We start from the raw sequence: 24071 nt of genomic DNA on the forward strand, positions 1-24071 counted from the left end.
TAGCTTCCCATACAGTCCGACCTATGGAAAGAGATCGTGCTGTTTCTAGGGACATATATATTTAAATCCTTGTGACAGCCTCATTTTTTTATTATAAATAGCATTTTGGCTTTTTAAAGGGAGGAGATTAAAAGGAAAACAGGAAAATTTAATTGACAAAAGAGCATAGTTACAAAAGGAACTCTAGATCAATATTTTTAAGGACGTAAGTGTTTTAAGTAAGCTTGTAAGTAAGGGAAGATATAGGAAAGTGAGGCATCCATTTGCTTGGTAAAAGATGAGAGCATTTCCTGTATACTGGGAATGAGGATTAGTCTTGGGGACCCTAGACAGACAATACACATAGAATCCTGAATGAGCAGGAGGTAATTGACATGCAAGGACTGAGAGGTGAAAAAGAAAGAGATTTTCTGGCACTACATCTGAAGGAGGAAGATGATGGGTTTATACCTGGGTACCAGTGGAGGGAGATGATGGGGTGGACCTGGTACCAGTGTTGTGGTACAGAAACCTGAGACGTTCCCTCGTTGATGAAATCAAGGGAGATCTTGGTAAGAGCAGTCTGCTGAGATTGTAGAGGGTCTGAACATAGGGGTTTGGGGGAAAACCTCAGAGAAAATATGAAATGGACATATTTTTTTAAATGAAAATTTCAGGGTCTGGAGAGATGGCTCAGCGGTTAAGAACACTGGGTGTTCTTGCAGAAGACCTGGATTCAAATCCCAGCACCCACATGGCAGCTAACAACTGCGAAACTCCAGTCCCAGGGGATCCGACAGCCTCTTCTGACCTCCAAGGGCACTGCATGACACGGGTGCACTGATCTCCATGCAGGCAACACACGCATAGAGATAAAATGAAAAATAAAAAAATTAAAATGAGCTGGGCGAGCTGGCACACGCCTTTAATCCCAGCACTCGGGAGGCAGAAGCAGGCGGATCTCTGTGAGTTCAAGGCCAGCCTGGTCTCCATAGCGAATCCAGGCCAGCTGGGGCTACAGGGAGACCCTGTCTCAAAAAGACCAAAAAAAAAAAATTTAAATTAAAATTTCAGAGCCTGTACTAACTGGAGAGCATTCTCATTCTGTTGTTTAGTAGTGCAAACAGAGAGTTAGAAGAGGCGGTCCTTTAAATTTACTGATGATGAAGAACAGTTCTCAGACTAGGAATAGCCCAGAGGCTCCTGTAGGAAGGACTTCACCCCAGCTAGACAGTCAGGGGCTGATTATTTTCTTAAGGAAGAACAGGCAGTTTTCAAGGTTTGAGTCTGTTTGTTGCCCCTGGAGGCATCTGTTACACAGGAAGCCACCCACCTTATAGAGGTTGAAGCCTCATAACTTGATATGTCAACGTCAAAGTTCCCAGTGAACTGGGATATCCATTAAGAGTTAAATCTTGGTTGTTTTAGAATCTAGCACCCAGCTTCCCCCAGCCATTATTTTTTTACTTCCTTACTTGACCCAAACCTTAACTCCTAGACATCTGAAACAGATTAAAACAAAATTACAGTATTAAACTGTGAAGGAAATGAATTATCTACAATGCTTTTAAAAGAACTGTGTGATAAGAAGGAAAGACAGAAGTCAGACCTACATCCTCCAAAGAATCTTCAAGCTTTTCTCCCCAGCTGACTGAGCTGCACCTTGAAGATCACTTTGTTTATCTTTATACTGCTATCTGGAAAATGAAGCATAAAGACATTAAATAGCTACTGGGTCAAACAGCTAATATTTGACAGGATTTGAATTCCATTTCTGGTTTTAGAAACCATGCTTTTCCCTCTAAACCACACAGCTACCAGTTTATCATTATAGCAAAGGTCTCAAAAAAACATGATTAAATTGTAAATAGAACTTCTCAGTGACATAGCTCTAAGAGTAAATAATGCACAGAAATAATGCTCTCTGGAGGGTTTTCTGCTTAAGTGTCCCCCTTTCTCAGGGCACAGAATTTATATATATTCTTTCTTTTCATGGTCCATTCCTTCAGTTTTGAAAACATAAACAACACTTTAAAGTTAAAATGTGAAAACTAATTTAGTGATAATGTGGAACTACTCTAAATACAATGGTCTGGATTAGAGAATTGTTAATATACACATTAGAGTAATCTAACTGCCTTTAACATTGATAGTTTAAAATGAAAAAGTCTAAGCTGGACCTGGAGAAACGGCTCACAGATTAAGAGCACTGGCTGCTTTTGTAGAGGATCTGCAGTCAGTTCCAAGCACCTACATGGTGGCTAACAACCATCTGTAACTCCAGTTCTAGGGGATCTGACACTCTCTTCTGACCTCCTCCGGCATTGCACCACACAGGTGCACTTACATACATGAAGCAAAGCATTCATACACATAATTTTTTGTAAGTCCAAGCCATTGACTCCTGAATTCCTTCAATTGGATGATCCCTTTGTGTCTCTCTAGACGGAACTAGAGAAGGCAGCTGAACCACACTGCTCTACCTAAGAATATATGAGATGTGCCATTTTCTTTATTCCTAAGAGGAGAGAAGATACTTAAAGCTACATCATTGCAAGTGGCTGAAGAATCTGGTTGTTGAGGAGAGGGATTAAAGATCCAGCAGAGCCCAGCAAAACCACTAAAGATTGCAGCACAGAAGTTGTAACCTGAGAGCCTAACCCTACCAACAGCGTGCAGAGCTCTTTGGAAGCCAAATTGTGACTTGCAATAGATTGAGCAAACAGTGTAAATTTTTATTGAGATTTTAAAGGGCAGGTACCCCAGTTAACATGTCAGTGGATACATTTTACCATTTCACATATTTAAAATGATATACACTTTACCTGTTTCTGGCTTATAAATTTGTGCCTGTTTACTCCAGATGACACAAACATAATTTATATTTTCAAGGGCAGCAATCTTTTATAGATCTTTTGTAAATTTGAGACTTTCTTTGCAGGTTTTGAGTCTATTAATTACACATTTATTTTTATGAGCTCCTCAAGTATGACAGAAATAATAAGGATACTAGTTCTAATTTAATGCATGGATTAAGTATGCTATTCAAGATGCTAATTTAGTGTAGAGATTCATAGCTCTAATTGCTTATACAGCATTATAAACACCATGAAAATATGGCAAGTTTTACTTCTTATAAAAATAGACAATGGTGGGCTGGAGAGATGGCTCAATAGTAAGAGCACTGGCTGCTCTTGCAGAGGACCCAGGTTCGATTCCCAGCACCCACATGGCAGCTAACAACCGTCCGTAACTCCAGTTCCAGGAGAATCCAATGCCCTCTTCTGACCTCCATGGGCATTGCATGACACGGACACACTTACATACATGCAGGCAATGCACTCAGACACATAAAATGAAAATAATAAATTGCCTTTTATTTTGCATAGTTACATGTTCATGGGGAGAATGTAGAGAAATCCATCTATACCTCTAAAGGAACCTTTTCCTCTTAAAGCTCACTAGGAGAGCTGCTGCTGCAGGTAGCCACAAGGCGAGAGCTCCTCTGAGGAAAGAGCATGTGTACCCTGTTCCCCTGCACATGTTCCCCTTTTAACTATATTAAACAAGAGCCTATGCACCTTTCCAAAAGCCAAAAATATGAAAATAATAAATAGAATTTTAAAAATAGATAATAAAAGCATATAGCTGATAGCTAGGTATGGTGGCCCATACCTGTAATACCAACACTTGTACTCAGGAACTGAGGTAGAAAGACTGCCATGAGTTCAAGGCCAGCCTTGGCCATATAGAGAGTTCCAGGACAGTCTGGACTAGGAAATGAGACCCTGTCTTAAAAACAAAAAGTGTAATTTTACATTTGAAAAATATTTATTTTGTTCTTAATTTGTTTTGTTTTTAACTTATGTGTATGTATGTATCTGTGTATAAGTGCAGGTTCCTGAAGAGGCCAGAGAGGGCATCATATCCCCTGGACTAGAGTTATAGATTATGAGCTGACCAACATGGATGCTGGAATTTGAACTCAGGTTCTCTGAAATAAAAGTTCATGCTCTTAATTGCTGCGCCATCTCTGCAGTCCTATCTTTACATTTGTGGTAAATGTTTCCATTGTGCCATTTTCTCAAAGGATAATGGTGAGTTTAGTTCCATAAAAATGACTCTAAATTCACATTTAATGGTAAGTCATTCTTTGGGTAATTAATATAGAGTTTGAAGTTGGAATAAGTTTACATAAGAGGACCTTAAAACTGTTAAAGAGGGAAAAGGGCCAAGTAAACGTGCCAATTATTCTGTCTATTAAAAAGAGAACCGTGGGGTCTGGGAAATAACCCAGTTTGTAAGTGATTTCAAGGACCTGAGTCTGATCCTCAGAATCCAGGTAACGATGAGCTAGTCATGGGGACAAGCACTTGTAAACCCAGCCCTGAGGAAGTGGACACAGGGACCCTTGGTGCTTGCTGGCCTACCAGCTGAGCCTGTTTGGAGAGCTCCAGGCCACGGAGAGACCCTGTCTCCAAAAAAAGTTGGATAATGCCTGAGGAATGTCACCCGAGGTTGACCTCTCATCTCCATATACATTTGCATGCATGTGCTAGCATACCCACACAGACAAACTCGACCACCAACAGACATGCACACACATGTACAAATATACACGAAAACAAAACAAAAAATAAGTGCAAGGAATCTAATTTCAGCTGCATAAAATTCTCATAAAATGACTACTGCATTGTAACAAGCTTCCCTTTCTGGATTGCCCGTGTGCCCTGTACATCCAAATCTCTGAGGAACATAAGAATCTTCAGTTTGCTTATGGGGAACCTGAGGTTGGCAAGACACAGTCACAAAGGAGCTTTCCTGCCACTCTTCCCTCGTCTGTGATGAGGGTGGCACTGTGAGCCTGCAAGACAGCGCCAGAAAACTTGAAACCATATCCCCAATCCTAAATTTGCAGAGAGAATTTTCCAACTTTGGAGCGTGAAAATTATCAGTTGTGTCTTGCTATTGGTTGTGCCCTAGCACTGTATTAGGAACCGCAGACCTCTCCTCCTAGAATTTAACTGTAGGACTCTCTACTTACCAAAGGAGAGTGGGGCAGACACTGACCAAACGTGAGAGCGGCTTTCCTAACTTCACTATGTTCTAGGTGCTGTCAGCACTGAGCAGCTGCTGCCTTTGCACACTATATGAATGTATACCATTTCTGGATAGCAGAGACAAAGGCCAATTGTTTGGCCGTCACTTGTCATCCTCTCTGGCATGCATCCATCCATTTGTCACATGTTTTGTGGAGAGCTGTACAGGGAAGCTTAAGAAAAATGCTTCCCACTTGTCTTGATGATAGAATGCATTCCTCACCACCGGTAGCATGGTGGTAACTTTTCATTCCTTCTGGCAGTATTTAAAGACTTATTTGACTTTGGGGGAACCTGCAGTATATCTTCAAGTTGCAGTTAAAAAGTATAGGACAAGGTTTCTCATTTTCAATTTTGTCTGAGAAGTCTTAACTTTGACTCTGACACTTCAAAGTTAGAGAAAACTTGGTTTTTAAAAATGGATGCTGATATGAGATGGCATATTTAATGACAGATGTATCTATAGAAAGCTGTTAAGATGCAGATTATCCCCCCTGGGGTGGGGGAGGGAGATCAAAACTGCCAATCTATAAAATATACTCGATAGAGGAAGGCATGGAATCTATCTTTGCAAGCGCTTTGATTGCAGGGGACAGTACAGCAGCATGTGGCATTATAACCCAGAGCAGACAAATCAGCTTGATGACTTTCAAAGCCAGGAATACTGCTGCAGGCAGGGGTACTCCAGAGTAGGGGAAATTAAGACATATAGAGACTGATATTAATTCCATATCTATTTTTGTATAGTCAAATCTGTATGCAAATCCTTAGCATCTCATTTCGGCAGATTAATCTAAAGTGGAGAGAGCTATGCGAAGGGAATGTAGTGATAAAGCTCTTTGGAGATATGTGAGCTGAAATCTTGGATGCTTTCTGTAAAATTTATTTTTTTTTGTACCGAGAAGAAATGATTTTATTTAATAGAGGCAATACCCAAGGTTTTCCTTTGAAATCCTGACTTGGCAAAAGTTACAACCTAGGTTTGTGAGGCGCCTCCTGTGGCTTCACACTCTAGGCATAATCCAGCAAATAACTAACTGGGACTTTTATTTTTATTCCCAAATTAAATTCAATATCTCATTTCGAGACAGTGTCATATGAGTGAAAATTTGTGTGTAATAGAAGGAATCTAATTATTGGGGGAAGATTAACAAAAAATCATATTATAGATGCATCTGTGGAAGTGAGTAAATAAGTATCCTGAACAATAATTCTAAAGAACACAGTGATCCATTGTGTGCCCCATGTGGCAGAGGGGCTGTGGCAGCTCCACTCTAATCCATTGGTTATATATTTAATCTACAGTGGCCAGAGTCTGATACATTTAGGCAGCACTGTAAATACATTCAAGTATCATCATAAAGTGGGTCATTTTCTATAATAGATATTAATTTTGCTCCATATTCCTAAAACAAATAGAGAAATGTGAAGTTTTTAAATAAGAGTTGGGAGCTTTACCTTCTGTTCCTTTTCAATTAAAGAAATGAGCATAGTTGAGCTGGACGTTAATCTGGTAGATCATAAGCACTGGCGATCATTTTAACCTCAAGCACATGTGTGATACCAACAGATTCATTTATTTTGATGTGGTTTTGCTGAGAACAAGTTCTTCAACATTGCATTTTTAATCAGCTGGAAAGAAAACATTGAGAGTAAAAGAAAACACAACCTCTATTTTTATTTGACAAATATCTTGACTATGTAAATATTTTGGCCTCAGCTTTCTTTTAAAAAAAAAGTCTTGGCATTCTTTTTACACTTTTACACTGCATTTTTGTGAATTTCTTGCAATATATGTTAATCCCAGATACCCTTTCCTGTCTGTACCCACCCCCCTTACTTCCCCACATGATTTCATATACCCGTGTGTGTGTGTGTGTGTGTGTGTGTGTGTGTGTGTGTGTGGCCTATTGAGTCGAATGTGTGTCACCCAATCTCCCTCATGTGTGTCTATCCACTAGAGACTGGTTAACCTACTGTGCTGGATGGCTTTGGTTAACACACCTGGGAAAAGAGGGAAGCTTAACTGGGGAATTACCTCTACCCAACTGGCCTGTGGGCATGTCTTGTAAAGCTTTCTCTTAAACACTAGTTGATGTGGAAGGGCACATCCCCCTATGGGTGGTGCCACTCCTGGGCAGGTGGCCCTGGGTTGAATAAGAAAGCTATTGAGCACAGTCCAGAGGAGCAAGCCAATAAGCAGTGTACCTCCATGGTCTGTGCTCCAGGTTCCTGCTCTGAGTTCCCCCTTGGCTTCCCTTTACGATGGACTGTGAGCTATGAGCCAAATAAACCCTTCCCTCCCTGAGATAGTTTTTGGTCAGTGTTTTTATCACAGCAACAGAATGTAACTAGAACACCTACTCATAGTCATACTCTTAAAGGAGACTGGCTCTCTCCTTCCCAGCAGCTCTTGGTTTCCAGTAGTGCCTCAGGATTGGTGCTGCTTACCCCCCTCCCCATGTCTGTGCTGGGATTTTGTCTGACTTGAGCTTACATGGGACTTGTGTATACTGTCACCATTGTTGTGAGTTTATACAATTAACTGCCCAGCTGTCTGGAAAGCTGTTTCCTTGCGATCATCTACCACCTCTGGGTCTTACAGTTATTCTGCCCCCTCTTCTACAATGATCCCTAGCCTTGGAGGCAGAAGTTTGATATAGGTGTCCTATTCAGGGATAAGGGCTCTACAGTCTCTTATTCTCTGCACATTGGCCAGTTGTGGGTTTCTGTGTTAATCACCATTTGCTGCATGATGGAAGCTTCTCTGGGGAGAGTTGAGAGATTCGTTAATCTGTAGCTATAACAATAAGTCATTAGGAGTCCATTTAGTACTATATCTATTTAGCAGAATAATAGCAGTAGGCTTTCACCTATAGTTTGTGACCTGTCTAGCCACAGGTTCCTGGCCTGATGTCAATGTCAGGTATGGGCCCCATCTTGTGAAGCAAAGCTTAAATCCAATTTGACAGTGGTTGGTTGCTCCCATAACATTTGTGCTACTATTGCACCAGTGGGCATATCTTGCCAGGCCAGTTGTTGTAGCTCACTGGGCAAAGCCGATGATTATTTTTATCTTCAGGTAGTATGCATATCACCTTCTAGCACTTTGCAAGCTAAGCAGTAGAAATGAGGCTCTGAAGTTAGCACCAGTTTGATTTCTATTTGTTCTACAGCTCATGTATGTAGTGTCTTCAGCAATAGGGTCTTACTATCCAGTTCCGGTGGGTAACCAAGAGCAGGGACAATGACCAGCATTGTTTGAGGATCTATGGAACCTCAGGTCAAAAGCTTCAAAAGAGCAAGTCCATTCCTAGCATTGGGTTTTTTCTTTGGTAGCCTATGGTATCTAGTAGGAACAGTGTCCCCCTGTTACAGGATAACTCCTTTTAATCTCTTTTTGTGTTGTATGTGAATATGCTTTAAGAAGTTTCTATAGCAGTAGGTTTCTAGAATGCAGTGATGCAAAGGGGAAAGGGGAATACTGTAGTAGGAAAGCTTACATGGGGTGGGGAATGGGAGGGCAGGGCAGAGGAGGCAGCATGGGAGGGAGAACTAGCTTCAGCTTTCTTTTTTGTTGTTTGTTTATTTATTTAAGACAGGGTCTCTCTGTGGCTCCAGCTGGCCTGGAACTCACTATATAGACCAAGCTGGCACAGAGACACAGATCTGCCTGCCTCTGCCTCCCTAGTTAGTGCTGGGATTAAAGGCATATACCACTACACCCGGCTGCTTGAATGTTCTTAAATGTGTTTATTTTCCTTTGATTTAATTTTAGAAATGAGACATTCAACAATAAATCAAAAGAATGCTTTCTTTGAGAACAGGAATCTCCTTACTCTCTGTTCTCTGTAGATAAAGTTTTTGTCATTCTTAAAAGTGACATGCCACTTTATTTAATTAATATGCTCTTTAAAGGTGGTTAAAAAGCTTCAGAATTTGGGACTGGAGCTATGGCTTAGTGGTTAAGAGCACTGATTGCTCTTACAGAGAACCCGGGTTTGGTTCCCAGAACCTACATGGCAGCTAACAACTTTCAATAACTATAGTTCCTTCTCACCTGTGCCAGCATTGCACATGGGTGCACTCACACACATGCAGGCATTCATATACACAAAATAAAATAATAAGTAAAATATTTTTCTAAAAAATCTTCAGAATTTAAAAAATAGCTCTCCAGTTAATAGCCATGGTTAATTACAGAAGATCCAGTCTTTTTTCCAGGGTTTAGTGACAGTAATGATTGACCTAGACATGTGCCCATCTCTTTATGTATCTAACAGTATTAGCATTGACTGATTATTCTATTTCAGTTTAGAATGACATACTTATCCTCTGGATTCTGGTTGACTTGACTCTTGGCTGTGGAGTTGATGGTAGAGAACTAATCAAAGTATTTGAACTGTCAGAGGAAAAAAAAAAGTGCTGGGTGTTGTAAGACAGACAAGGAAAACAGAATGAGAATATACTTTGGAATCTGCTCATGGAAACATGAGGGTTTCTTCAGCATCATCATGGGCAAATGAAGGACTTTGGGGGAAGGTGGCTTAGTGAATGTATTCAACACAAAAAATTTGCAACTTTTACTCTGTAATTAGGCCACTTGAACTTGCTGGTCAGTGCCTAACAAAGTTAAACTGATACCCTACCATAAAGACTGGGAGGTAGGATACCCTTTCCCTTTTCCTTCAAAGAGCTGCTTCCCAGATCTTTAAAGAAGATATTCTAGATGTAAGAAAATTTATAGTTATGCCTATCTACATAGTAAATGCTCTTGAAAAAGCAAGGTCAGGGCCCCAGAAGGAGAAAGCAGTCTAAAGCTAGGAAATGCTAAGAACATGTTGATGGGTTTTATAGGTATATCTGTATTTTAAATTAGGACCCTAATAGAAACATTTTTCCATCAGGTTCACTTTTTTATTTTTATTACAAAATTAGCTCTTTATGATACTTACTAGGAATGTTATTTTGCACTAGTATCTAGAACTCTTTATGAGTGATTTTTAAAAAAATACTTATAAATAATATTTATTATTTTTATTTTATATGTATGACTGTATTTACTGCCTGCATGTATGTAAGTGTACCTGGGCTATACAATGTCCACAGAGGTCAGAAGATGGTATTGGATTCCCTAGAACTGGAGATATGGATGATTGTTAGCCACCAGGTGGGTGCTAGGAATCGAACACAGGTCCTCTGCAAGAGCAGTCAGTATTCTTAACAGTGGAGCCAACTGTCCAGCCCCATGGGTAATATTTGTAAAGAGAGATATTTTGTCTCCATATTTCCATTATTGCACTATCCAGAAAATCTCACTTCATTGAATTGTGTGCTGTTCCTTAGAGTTTTCCATCTGAGGGTAAAAATTAAATTAGAAAAAAAAATTATTGGTTTTACAGACTCATTGCATAGTAGAAGCATGAAAAGCAATATGAGCATTCCTCATCTAAAATGCTTGAGCCACAAGTGTTTGGTTTTAATTCGATTTTATGATTTGGGGATTATTTGTATATGTATAATGAGATGTACTAAGGAACCAGTTCCAAACATAAAAGTTGTTTCATGTAAACATTATACATAGAACCTGAAGGTAATTTCATAGAAAAAACTCAATGCGCTTTTATTGCAGCATCTTTTGAGGTCAGGTGTGAAGTCTTCCACTTGTACCATTATGTCTGCTTTGAAAATGCTTCAGATTTTGGAGCACTTTGGAATTTTGAATTAAGGAAATTCAGCTTGTATGAGGACAAGTAGGAAAAGCCATTGAAAGTGTTGGCTCTTTAAATTTTTTAATTAGTTTTATGTATTTGAGTGTATTGCCTATATGTATGTGAGTATATCCATGTGTGCAATGCCCATAGAGGCCAGAAGAGGGTGCCAGATCCCCTGGAACTGGAGTTATGGACAGTTGTTAGCTGTCATGTGGGTGCTGGGAATCAAACCCAGGTCCTTTGGAAGAGCAGCCAGTGCTCTTAACTGCTGAGCCCCAGTAATATATATACATAAAAAATCTCTGTACTTTTAAAGTGAGTCATTTCTCCAGCCCTCTTTTGTGACTTCTAATTAAGCCGAAATTCTCAAGTTTCTTAGATCTGAGTATTGTCAAGAGGATTTTTTTTTTAAGTTGACTGTAATAACCATAACCAACAAAACTTTCGGTTTATGTTGTCCAATTTGGTAACCATTAGCCATTAGCTACATTTTTTATACTGAGGACTTGAGATATGGCTTATCTTTGCTGTATCAAATGTATCATGGTTCTTGAAGATTCGGTATGAAAAAATTTAAATCTCAGTAATTTTTACACTGATTTTATATTGAGATATTTCATCAAATTGAGGTAAAGTAAAATGTCTTATTAAATTTAATTTCATACTTTAAAAAAATGTGGCTATTTGAAAATTTGTAATTGCATGTGTGACTCACATTTATGGCTATTGTTATTTTCTAATAGATAGTACTGACCTTAACTCTCTTTTGACAGGTAATGTTTTTTGGTATGTATTCTTCTTCCAAAGAAATATGAAGATTCCATTGTGTTAATATACAGACATTAGAGCTCTAATATTGTCAATTTAGCTAAGGACAATAATTTCCTATATAATTAAGTCCCTGGCATAAATTACATAGAGATTTAATGTGTGTGCCCTGTGTTCGCCCCACTCCTCCGCTGTCAGTGCTTTGCCCTTCATTCTGGCCACGCCAGACAGCATGTTAGAATTGGAGGCCCCTTAGTGATGCCACAGACCTTGTTGCTTGCTCCCAAGTAGATTGTTACTGAAATACTTCTGCAAAAGGAATCGGCTTCCACAATAAGATTCTTAATTATGTCCCAGGCTCACTCTGAAAGCGTACAAACAGAAACTCTCCAGTAGCTAAGTGTCCTTTAACTGCAGCTCATCCTTATTTGGAGAACCTTATTTCTTATTCATGAAAAGCTCTAACACATGCTACTCCATTGCAGGTGGAGTAACTAACACAGCACAGTATCAGAACAGACTAATGGTATATGAACCGAATCAGGTAAGAAGTATGTAAGAAGTCATTTCCTTGATTAAAATACATTTAAAAAATTATTTCCAGGGCTGGAGAGATGGCTTAGCAGTTAAGAGCACTGACTGTTCTTGCAGAGAACATGGGTCCGATTCCCAGCACCCACATGGTGGCTACGAAACATCCTTAACTCCAGTTCCAGGGGAATCTGAAGCCCTCTTCTGACTTTCACAGCATTGCATGGCATGGGTACATTCACATACATGCAGGCAATACACTCATACACACAAAATAAAAATAATAAATAATTTTTTTTAATGATTTCCACAAGAATTATTAATTGGAATGCTGCACACAGGTGCCTTAAACTACACAGGGAAAGGAAGCATCTGGTAGCTTTGGTTCCTTGTCAGTGTAACAAAATTTCAGGTCCTCTTATGTTGTACAAATGCTGCTGAGTTTTGCACAGTGTTCAAAGTATTTTGCCTGCCCTATAGCTGCATTTTTCTGGAAGGGTGTCATTCTGGGCAGGAAACATCTTTTTAGTCTCATATTGTTAAATCAAATAATATCATTTAACTTAATATAAGCAAAATGTCCTAGATTAGTACCTAGGACAAAAACAAGTTAGAAGTATTGGAAGAGTTTGGGTATGACTTTCATTGGACAGCTGGGTCCGCAGCAGTGCTGATGTGCTGTGTCCCTTTTCCCGCATGCTTCTCAGTGCACATACCATGCCTTTTTACCTCTAGGAGAACTATTTGTATGCTCTTTTTTTCTATTAAAATATCTGTGAACTGGGCAAATGTCTGCTGGATGTTGCCATTTCAGTGGTCTGGTTGTGTAAATATTTATTGATATGACAATATTCCAAAATGGTGTGACTTGGAGGTTTAATATTCATCAGTTTATGGCTGCAGGCCTCCACCTTAGGTGAGGAACTGTTGGAATTGATTGCTGCTGGCTGAGGGAGAGTTGACCTTCTTTAAGGGAGGGCCTGTAGATAGGCTGACTAGACTCCAGTGGATGAACTCGCACTGAGGGACATCTGGATACAAAAGCTTGACTCAATAGACCATAACATAGAGCCTAGAGGGGGTATGGGGGGTGCAGATAGCGGAGGGGGGCCTAAATATGATTAAGATTTATTGTATGAAATGCACAAAAATTCAAAAAATATACATACAAAAAGATATTAGGATATGAAACAACAGGTTGACTTTGGCAGGCCAGGCCTGGACTGGCTACCAAAGGTATGTGCAAAGTATCCTCAGCATATCTGATATTTTTTTATTTTAACAATCATTTGACTGATGAAGGCATTTCTCCTTTTATGAGTGTGTCTCCTGATATTAGAATCTATAAATTTCAGAAACCAAATGTCCATGGGTCAGCTGTCTCATGAGGGAACGCTAATTAGAGAAGCTTGAGTTTGGTGCACACATGGTTAAAGAGGAAGACAGCATTAACGTTGCTGAAATGAGTTCCGTTTCATGTTTGTACACACATGCTCTTTTTAAAAAAAATTCTGCTGGCATATTGTTTACGGTGGGTACTGGCAAATATCACATCTGCTTGCATCTTGCTCAGAATCTCAATAACTCCATCATTCAGCCCTGGTGCTTATTTCTCTTCTAGGCCTTTGTGAAAAGTCGATAATGCCTGCCATCTGCCACAGAGCACATCACTACCTGCCAACAGGCAGACTGGGGTGACCTCTGCTTCCCCACCACTGATTAGTATTCACACGCTAGCTTATTAGGAATGACCCCACCAGGCCTCTCTGCTTCTTTGCCTTTGCAGCGGTTGGCGGCTCACCTGGCAGGCACTGCAGTGAAGGAAGCTAAAGATATAATCAGGGGATGTAGGCAGGCTTTGCAAACCAGATGGCATCTATAGTCTTGTGGCAGGGGACTGGACTGCTAATGCAAACACTGATTCCTAATACTGTAATGGGTTATCACACAGAGAGCACCCAAGATAAGCATCATTAGAATTTTTAAATTCACTCAACCATAATGCATTCAAGATATTTCTTAGCAAAATGTCTGAAAGCTAGCTTTGACTATTTTATTAAAGAATGTATTTGATTTGGAAGCAGATTCTGTGTTCAGAGGGACAGATAATGTAAGTCTTTAAAACTAGCAACTTCTTTTTCTCTGCAGTATATCTTAAAAAGAGAAATTAGAAATGAGCTAATATGTGTGCCTACAGTGAACAGATGCTATAGCATATATGCCTGTAGTGACTAGATGCCTATACTATAAATGCCAGTGTTTATGCAAACATGTTTGTACTTGTACTTTGCTCTTTCCCTACAGCTTTGTGAACTGGTGAAAGTCTGTGTATGTAAAATATAAGATTTTTCTAGTTGAAATCCAATTTTGTCTTGGCAAAAAGGGAATGGGGTTCTTCCTACAAGCTCAGTGTTTGTGAGAAAGGAAATTGTCAGGCTTGTTTACCTATCCATCACTTTGTTTACTTATCTGTCAAGTCGAGATTTAAAATCAAAGTCATACTTGATTTTCACTTAATTTTATATTTTATATTGTATTATAAATAGGAGACTTATCTTAAGAGGAGCCGACCTTCTTATTAATGAGGAAGACCTAGACTGAAATATTGAAGATCTCACCATTCCCATTATAAAGTTGTTATATAAAGCTTGGCCTTCTGCCAGCACAAATAAATGTGTGGAATAGCTACCCAATTTGGCAGAAAGTATAGCTGTAAATATGTGAAAGTGTGAGAGAATCCTGACACAAAGGGGTCCTGGGAGGTCTCTGACCTGAGGTTAATTTTGGAAAGAAAGGGAAAGCCAACCTCACCCTAACTTACCTAAGTCCTTGGGTACCTGGTGTTTATCCTTATATTTTTTAAGCCATGTACATGTGTTGAACAGTTGTTAAATGTGAGGCAGATTCTTAAATCCTTTTTGCTTATTAGGCAATTTGATCTTCACAACTGTCTATCATGTAGGTTCCGTTACCCCCATTTTATAGATGAGGAGATAGGCACAGACAAGTTCAGTGACTTACTAACGATTGCACCTGGGTTACAACCTAGGCATTCTGGATCTAGAGATACTACTCTCTACACTGTAACTGCATGTGAGGTAACCATCATGAAATGCTTCCTTTATAAAATGCAAAATGCCCTAAAAAAGGCAAACCCAACAAAAGAAAATGCCCTAAGCCACAAACTAAGAATATGGTCTTTTATTTGTTTGTTTTTATGTATGAAGCTGATACCCTACAACACATAAGTACTATGAAATAAAATGTGGTTAACATTAGGTTCCAACTGCCAGTGAGCCCCCACTGCGTTTACTACCTCTGAGGTCAATTTGTAACACAATACACCTGAATTTCCCTTTTCAGAATAAGTGGATAAGCCGCAGCCCCATGTTGCAGAGACGGGTCTACCACTCCATGGCTGCTGTCCAGAGGAAGCTTTATGTTCTCGGAGGCAATGACCTGGACTACAATAATGATCGCATTCTTGTGCGCCACATAGATTCTTATAACATTGACACTGACCAGTGGACACGCTGTAATTTCAACTTGTTGACTGGCAAGTATCTTTGGTTCAATAAATTAAAAACAAAACAAAAAAAAAAAAGCAAAAAACCAGAACAGAGATTCAGGACATCACCAAACTGTTTCTTGAACATCTTGGGTGCATCTCTAAATATTATTTGCATACCAGGAGAACAAATTGTTTCCATTAACCAGGAAAGTATGCATTATCTCTCACAAAACTGGGCTCATTCACGTGGCTGGGCATTTCGTTTCTACTTTGTGCATGTTCTCATATGACCAAGAGAAGGATATGAAATCCAGTACCATCAGTCAGTATTCACAGGCAGGAGGAAAAAGACACCGAAGGAATTAATAGTAGCTGTTACCCCCCACATTTTTGAGGCAGGGTGTCATATATCCCAAATTGGCCTCGAAATCATTATGTAGTAAAGAGTGACCTTGAACTTCTGATCTTTGTGTCTCCATCTTCCTTGTCGTAGGACTGCAGGTATGCGTGACCATGCTGCTTTCATGCAGAGCTGAGACTCAAACCCCAGACGTCATAGATGCTAGCCAAGCATCGTACCAAGCCATATCTCCAGCCCCTAATTACTTGTTATGGAATCAATTCATGTTCTACCTCTCACTGTATTTCTCAGAAGTGCAGGAGTTTGTCACTGCTGAATATTGTTTCTGGCTATATCTAAAAACAGGAATTTGGCTGGAATTCTGGCCACACACTCCATCCAGGCCTTTCCACAGGGCAGCCACAGATGTGGCTCCTACTCATCACAAAAAGGAATGGAATAAATAGAGTAGCAATGAATCTACCCTGATATTCTGGATGGAATTGAAAAAGTTTGTCTCCCTTGTCAGTTTGTATTATTAACATCCACAAGTGGTAGGATCCCTTCCAGGACTGTTTAAGAGAGAGGAAAATCACAAAGTCTAAGTAGTGGGTTAGATTATTTCCTGAAGGCATTTCACTATGCTGAGTGGGCTTTCAGTCACTCTGAGATGCTGCTGGGATGGAACATGACCAGAGATTTAGGTGCTTTTTATTGAGCTCCTCTTTTTGCAAAATGGTTTTTTTAGGCGAATTATAAGGACCAAACTCCCAGTTGTGTGGAACTTAGATCCCAGATCCCTGGATCTGGGATTCCACCTGCTGTAGAATCTAGCGTATTTATTACCCCAGTCAATCTTCTGTCAGCTCATCAATAAAGAGAGACTCTCTCACTCTCTGATGGCCTCCAGGGAAGAATGTGTGGTAGTGAGTTATTCTGTCTTCTCTTTGAAATGGGAGGGGAAACCTTTCATCATTTTGGCGTGTCAGTATCCAGGGATTATGCAGCCTGGTCCCAGCTCAGGAACTGTAATACAATCTTAAAATGGTTGTGTGTAAAAAGAGAGAGGGTAGCAGCTTTATCCATCTTTTCTGCCATTTGTCTTCATTTGAGGCATGCTGGGGGCCCAGCTCTGTTTTACTGCCTTCTTGGGGTAGCAGGTTTTGCTTCACAAATGTAACATTTGTGAGTACAAATGTTACATTGAATACCATGGGTGTTCTATATCTAAAATGCCACTTATTTCCACCACTATGAATGAATGGCATTCAACATAGTAGGGAGCTCTTAGTTCTATACAGCTGACTGATGGGGTATTTAATAAGTTGTTGGTTAATAAGTATTTTGGCCTGGTTGTGACTGGGCACACATTCACTCTCTTCTTAGTAGCTAATTCCTGGGACAGTGATAAATTGCTGAGCAATTCCCATGGAGTATACAGAAATGCCACAGGGGAAAATTTTATGTCTTGGTGGCAAAGGGTTGATTAAAACATGTAAGAAATGGAATTTTTTTATTCAATTCTTTTTAGGCCAGAATGAGTCTGGAGTTGCTGTCCATAATGGAAGAATATACTTAGTTGGTGGGTATTCAATTTGGACCAATGAGCCCCTGGCTTGTATCCAGGTGAGTGGTTGAAGTTCCTTTTGAAGTTTTCGTGAGTGGTTCAGTGAGGTTATGTTTTGCAATTCAGCTGCAGAAGGAGATATTTATGTGTGGAAAGAGGCTTGAGGTCCCTTTCATTGTGTACTCGGTTCAGCCTATATGCTGTATCCTGAGGATGTTGCTTACTAAACATTTGAGGCCTGTTGAAAATAAAGCTGGGGACAAGCTTTTTAAAATGTGCAAAATAAGCTGGGTGTGGTGGTGCACGCCTTTTGACCCTACACTCAGGAGGCAGAGGCAGGTGGATCCCTGTGTGTTCAAGGCCAGCCTGGTCTACATAGTGAGTTCCAAGCCAGCCGGGGCTACAGGGAGACCCTGTCTCAAAAAGAAACCTCCCACCCTCAGAAAAAAAAGTGATGGTTCTTTTGGTTCATCTTCCCATAGCTCTTACATAGATCCCTGTACACAGCAGGGTGTGTTAGAGAATCCATGTATCACTGAGTAGCTGGGAGGCCGCTGGGCCAGATGACTGAATGAAAGTCTGAGGGGACTGATGCTAAACATTGAAGAACAATCCAAAGTGGATCCTGCTAATGAACCTTCTCAATTGATTTCCCCCTCTGGATTCTACCACACTTTATCTTCAATGTATTCTGGACAGTTCTCAGTATTTCTTTACATGCTTAGAGGGAAAAGCTGATTTTTATATATGTCATAAAAATGCAATCTTTTCCAAACAGATACCAGGAAAGTATATTACTCTGCATGCAATTAAGGAATGGGAACAAGGAGGAAGAGAGGTGACAAGCCTGGGAACCGTCCTCAGTGAGACCTCAAACATCCCATCTTCACTAAATGGTGGATCCCTGTGTGTTCAAGGCCAGCCTGGTCTACATAGTGAGTTCCAAGCCAGCCGGGGCTACAGGGAGAGCCTGTCTCAAAAAGACCCCTGAAAAAAATGTACAAAATATCTGATAAACTGGGAAAACTGGATTGCTTACCTTGATTTAACAATAAATTTTTTTTAATCTTTGGAAATAGTCCCTTTGTACTCTAATAATTTTAAGTGTATCATCTTCATGAATTTTGTAAACTGCAGTTTGTTCATTTTCGTAACTGTGAGCTACAGAGGCATTCTTCCTTCCTGGCAGAGGCTATGAGCAGTGGTTGTTTTTGGATGTCAAATAGGACAGCCTCAGCTGCTCCACAGCCTTCACACTTCACCAGTGAGCAGCCCAGGCTTGCCTCAGTAGGTCGCCAGCAGAGCTTCTCCAAACAGAAACAGCCCTTTTGATATATGTAGCCAAGGCATTCTTCTTATTGTCTCATAATTCTCAGCCCAGTTTTCTATTTTACATGTTCTCTGGTAAAATATTGCCATATCTTAGCTCCAACCTTTCTTCTAATATTCAGCAAAGTATATCCTTATAAGTATTTGCATTATTTGATCTCATCTTTGTGTGAAAATTTTTTAACAACTGTTTTAAATTTTTAATTGTTACAGAATGATTCTGCCCCCCCACTCCCTTTTAAAGACAAGGTCTTACTATGTAGCCATGGCTGGTCTAGTACTTGTTATGTAGACCAAGCTGGTCTCAAATTCAAAGAAATCCACCTGCCTCTGCCTCCAGAGTGCTGGGATTAAAGGCATGTGCTTACACAGCAATTCCTGCTTATGATATTTAAGTCATATCTCATAAAGGATATATATAGATATTGATATTTATATACCATATATCACACAAGGAATATATGTGAAATATATATATGTGTGAAATATATATATATATTTGCTAAGAAGTTTTTCTGTGTTACCTGTTTTGCTAATTGCTAGCATCTAGTTGCTATCTTATCCTTAGTTGTATCTCCCCTTATATTAATAATATTGTATTTTTCCCTCTTGGTTTGTTTTGCCAGAGGTTTGTCTAGGGATTTTAACATATTTATGTGATTCACAGAACCAAGTAGATATGAAAAACATAATTAATAAGCTTGGCTGAATAGATGTGAGTCCTAGAGTGAATAGCTAGAATTCATTTTTTCTTAGCCCACATGGAACATTTACAAAATCCAATCATGCTCTATGGTTAAAGTTTAAAAAAAAAGCCTTAATCTCTTTTTTATAATGAGCACACAGCAATAGTGACAGCATGCACAAGACCTATGCATGCTCAAACTAGTTAAAATCCCAGCATAGACATGAAGAAGTAGGTAAAAAACTGCAACCCAACCTAGGGAAATCATGGCAACTGATGGCTGCTGGGAGGGGCAGAGGCAGTGTCTTTCAAGCATGGGACTCTTGGTAGATTAACCTGGCTCCAGTGGATGGACCCACACTGAAGGACATTTGGGGACACAAATAAGACTCTATAGGCCTTATAATATGTATAATAGAGCACAAAAATAGAGTATAATTAGACAGGGGGAAATAAGGGGAGTTGTGGATAGGGGAGAACATCTAAATACCCATCAAATTATACTGTGTATTTTTGCAAGCATTCAATAAAAATAAAACCTTAATAAATCTCAAAAACTTAGTATTATGTGCCTCTAATAAAATGCAAGAAAGTTTGAATTTAACAGAATGCTAAACACACACTTGGAAATGATAAAACACACTGCCAAATAACTTATGAGTTAAAAGTCATAATAGAACAAAGAACTGCGTAATAATAAAAGCAATGTGTAGTAAAGCATGTGGGATAAATATAGCTTAAATCATTAGAAAATAAAAAACACAAAGTAGGAGATAAAAAAAGAGGAAATTGATGAACTAGGAAACAATAATGCAGCAGAAAAAAATTTAAGCACGAAACACACATAAGATTGTAGATGAGTTAACTGAAGACTTGCTCTGTACAAGAGCATAGTCGTATCTTTCAGATAAAAATAAATAGGCAAACTCTTCTCTGCTAAGCAGTGTTTCTCATCTTCATTCAAGCATAGATTTGTCAGTTTTCAGTCTTCTTTTATTTATTTTTTGGAATTGATGACAAGGGGTTGGGTCAGAGGTAAAGCTCCATACTGTTATGGAGCTGTGTTGTAAGTGGATTTGGGAAACTTTGACTGTTTGTACAGTGGAAAAAAATTTGGACTTTCATTAAGTTGTAAAATTCAAACATATTTATGGGTATATTTCTGTTATGATTAATATTGGATTAGCTCTATGAATAGGAAACAAATTAAACTATAAGAGAAAATTTTAAAACCCTTTACACATGTCAATTCTGGGAGACCAGAATACAGCCATAGTTTAAAACGTTTCTGTTTCTTATTTTGTCACAGACTTGAAAGGTGACTTGTAAGACAGAAAATAAAAAGCATAACAAACAAACAACTCCATAGTGATAATACCATTTGTTTTTGTCCTCAAATAGTTTTCCCTTAGGAGGCTCAGTAATTCTACACTAATGTATTGCTAACAATGCTTGGCTATTCCCAAACACACTTTTCTTTAAGGGCTGAGGGGATGCATGTATATTATAAACCACCAAGATCATGACATTCAAGAACATCCTCAGGATTAAGGTAATCCTAAAATAACAGATTTTAAAAGTTTTAATGATAACTTGTATTAGCAGAATAAATTTCATCTCTAAGATTATGCCTCTTGCAAATTTTATTTATCCTTGCACCTGGCACATTGGTTCTTCAAAGGATAGATAAGCTTGATCAAAAGATTTTTCTTTTTCTTTCTTGTTTTCACATTCTTTCTTCCTTCCCTCCCCCCTTCGTTTTCCTTCCTTTGTGGATGCTGTGGTGCATGTGTGGAGATCAGATGACAACTTGGAGAGTTAGTTCTTTCTTTCCACCACCATGGAAGTCCGGGGATCAAACTCACGTCATCCAGCTTGGCAGTAAATGCCTTTACCCACCACATTGTACCAGCTCACTGTTCCTTCTTTCTTTTTTACCCCTACATTGTGCAGGTCTGTGTGGTATGAGTGTGCATATGTAACCTACATGTGTGTAAACACATGTATGGGTGCATGTGCAATGTGGTGTGTGTGTGTGTGTGTGTGTAGACCTAAAGTTGACATCAGGTATTTTCCTTGATTGTTCTTAGACACTTTGTTTATTGAGGCAGGGTCTCTCACTGAACCTGTGGCTCACCAATTCTGGCTGTTCTAGCCAGCTTGCTCCGTGGATCTTGTCTCTGCCTCCAGTGCTGGAGTTATTGGTGGCTGCTACACCTGTCTGGCTTTTACATAGGTTCTGAGAATCTGAACTTTTGTCTTCATGCTTACAGAGCAAATGTTTTATCCACTGATCCATCTCCCTAGCCCAATAAATGTTTTTTAGTATAAAAAAATAAAATTTTTAAAGATATGTTTTAGGATAAATGTTTTTAATAAACATGTCCATATTAACATAAGGTTCATCACTTAAGGAGATGTTTGTAATCAAAGTCTTCCTGGATAATAGCCTTCTTTTAAAAAAAAAACATTTATTTTATTATTTTAAAATTATGTGTATGTGTTGTGTGTCACTGTGTGAGTGTGTGCACTTGACTGCAGGTGCTCATAGAAACAAGAGGCATCAGATCCATCTGAAGTTGAACTTACAGGTGGTTGTGAGCTGTCCAGTGTGTGCTGGGAACTTGGGTCCTCTCTATGTACAACATGTTCTTTTGACCACTGAGCCCCTATAATAACTTCTATATCATGTATCTTGCATTCTAGTTATTGGCAACTAATTTCTGGTTGTCTTTTTATCCTAACTAAAGCTCAACTATTTCTACTTTACTGCTGACTACAGATCTGTTTATTTTGATTCATTAACAGTAACATATAGATGGTTGGAGAGACTATATGTTCAAAAGCTGGTCATGTCCTTTCTGTTAATACTTACTGGAAGAGTATCCAGGAGAGAAGCAAGACAACAGAAGACAGAGATGGTGGCTATGAGAAAATGCTGCTTAGACAGCAAAGTTCTTAACTGTAAAACATGGTGAAAATTACAGGATGGTGATGAAAGTCATACACACACTAAAATTATCTACATATAAAATTTTGACACAAATCTATGTAATTCATAATCCAAGACTAATCTATAGCATGGCTGATAAGTGAAGATCATACTTAAATATTTCAGAGATTGTCCCACCAACATCCTGGACTAAATTCCTTTTTTTTTTTTTATTGTTTTTGCTTTAAAAGTACTCTTGTCTTAGTAGACTGCTCCTTCTGACCTCTACTCCAGGTTCATTTGATCATCATTTTCAGCATTAGCGAGGGTGACACACATAAGATACCAAGAAAGTGCACTATTTCATTTCTAACTGCTTAGCACTCACTGCTCCATTCATCCGAAGAACAGAACAGCCAAAAAGCTGAGATGCTTTTAAATGAATACTTGTTTAAAGATTGAGATTTGGACTCATTAGTAAAAGATTCATTGGATATGGATTCCTGAAAAAATAATGGAGGTGCTCTTATTCATTCAGTGGGCATGGAGGCAGATGTCTGGCACAGTGGCTGGTATGCCTCCTATGACAAGCAGTGCCTACGGGAGTGTGAGGTGGTTCATCTGTGTTTCCAGATTATTCTACCATTCTTATTTACTATTACTTCCTTTTGGATGGGGGATGTGCTGCCAATCTGGCACTGCCGTTTCCCAAGTGCCTTCTTTCTGCCAGCTCACAGGGGTATTTTGTAGAAAAGAACTGTCAAAAGCTTCCTTTCCCCTTCTCAGATTAAGTAGATTATATCCGTTTAACATACGCATCCTCTGTTGGCCCAGAGAACCACAAAGCTTTGAGATGATTACTTCACCGATATTTTGACTTCTAAAAATGTATTCATTTGGGGAAGGTCCAAAGTCCTTGCTCTTCTGGGTTGCCTCTATGAGTTGAAATACTCGGCTCCATCACTTACTAGCCAAGTTACCTTGAGCAAGTCACTTAATTTTCTTTTCTTCTCTGTAAATCAAAGGCAGAATTTAATCTTGGATAGTTTTGATAAATATTAAATGATCTCTGTAAGGTTGACAAGAAGGAGAGATGGATAAAGGATATGAACAACTTAAGGAGAGCAAAGGCTTTATTCAGGAACTGGCCTACAGAGGGGCTCTACCCTAAAACAGAACGTGCGGTCCACTCACAGGTGGGTGGTTACAGGGCAGAAAGGCTGAAAATTTTCCTTTTTTGACCCATATGGGCCATTGTTAGAGGCAGCCAAGGAAATAAATTGAGTAATGTTTTAAAGGAGGTCAGATGATCAATACTATCTGGTGGTCAGCCATTAGTGGGGGTGGGTTGAGAAAACAAGTTAGTTTAGTTTCAGGAATTGTCATTGTTTAGCCCAAACAGGGGAGCTGTACCAATGATGTGGCTATGGCTAGCATTCCTGACTTTTGTTTCTATTAGATAGGGGGAAAAATGCAGTTGTCACTTTTGTAACTTCTTGCTGGATAGAGATGATGTTCTCATCAAGGAGAGGGTCTTGGAGCAGTCTTTGGTATCAGAAACTTTGGGGGATGGTGATGTCTTTTGGTGTCCCATATAAAGAAGTTCAGTTCCTGGG

General features: G+C 39.3%; 1 protein-coding gene across 5 annotated transcripts in view; it reads left to right on the top strand.

The window, feature by feature from the left end:
• Klhl32 (kelch like family member 32) overlaps nucleotides 1-24071 on the top strand; it is a 232186-nt gene that overhangs the window by 200284 nt on the left and 7831 nt on the right. For 2 of the 5 annotated variants that reach the window (XM_008839609.3, XM_008839608.3), the window contains exons 8-10: nucleotides 12046-12104; nucleotides 15455-15647; nucleotides 17474-17568. In XM_008839609.3, coding sequence (XP_008837831.1) covers nucleotides 12046-12104; nucleotides 15455-15647; nucleotides 17474-17568 — 347 coding nt within the window. Of the gene's footprint in view, nucleotides 1-12045; nucleotides 12105-15454; nucleotides 15648-17473; nucleotides 17571-24071 lie in introns of those variants that run through there. The other 3 variants (XR_003850542.1, XM_017799773.2, XM_008839610.1) reach the window with 3 other exon arrangements.

This window comes from Nannospalax galili, unplaced genomic scaffold (genome assembly GCF_000622305.1).
Source record: "Nannospalax galili isolate Female #2095 unplaced genomic scaffold, S.galili_v1.0 scaffold78, whole genome shotgun sequence".
Taxonomy (NCBI): Eukaryota; Metazoa; Chordata; class Mammalia; order Rodentia; family Spalacidae; genus Nannospalax; species Nannospalax galili.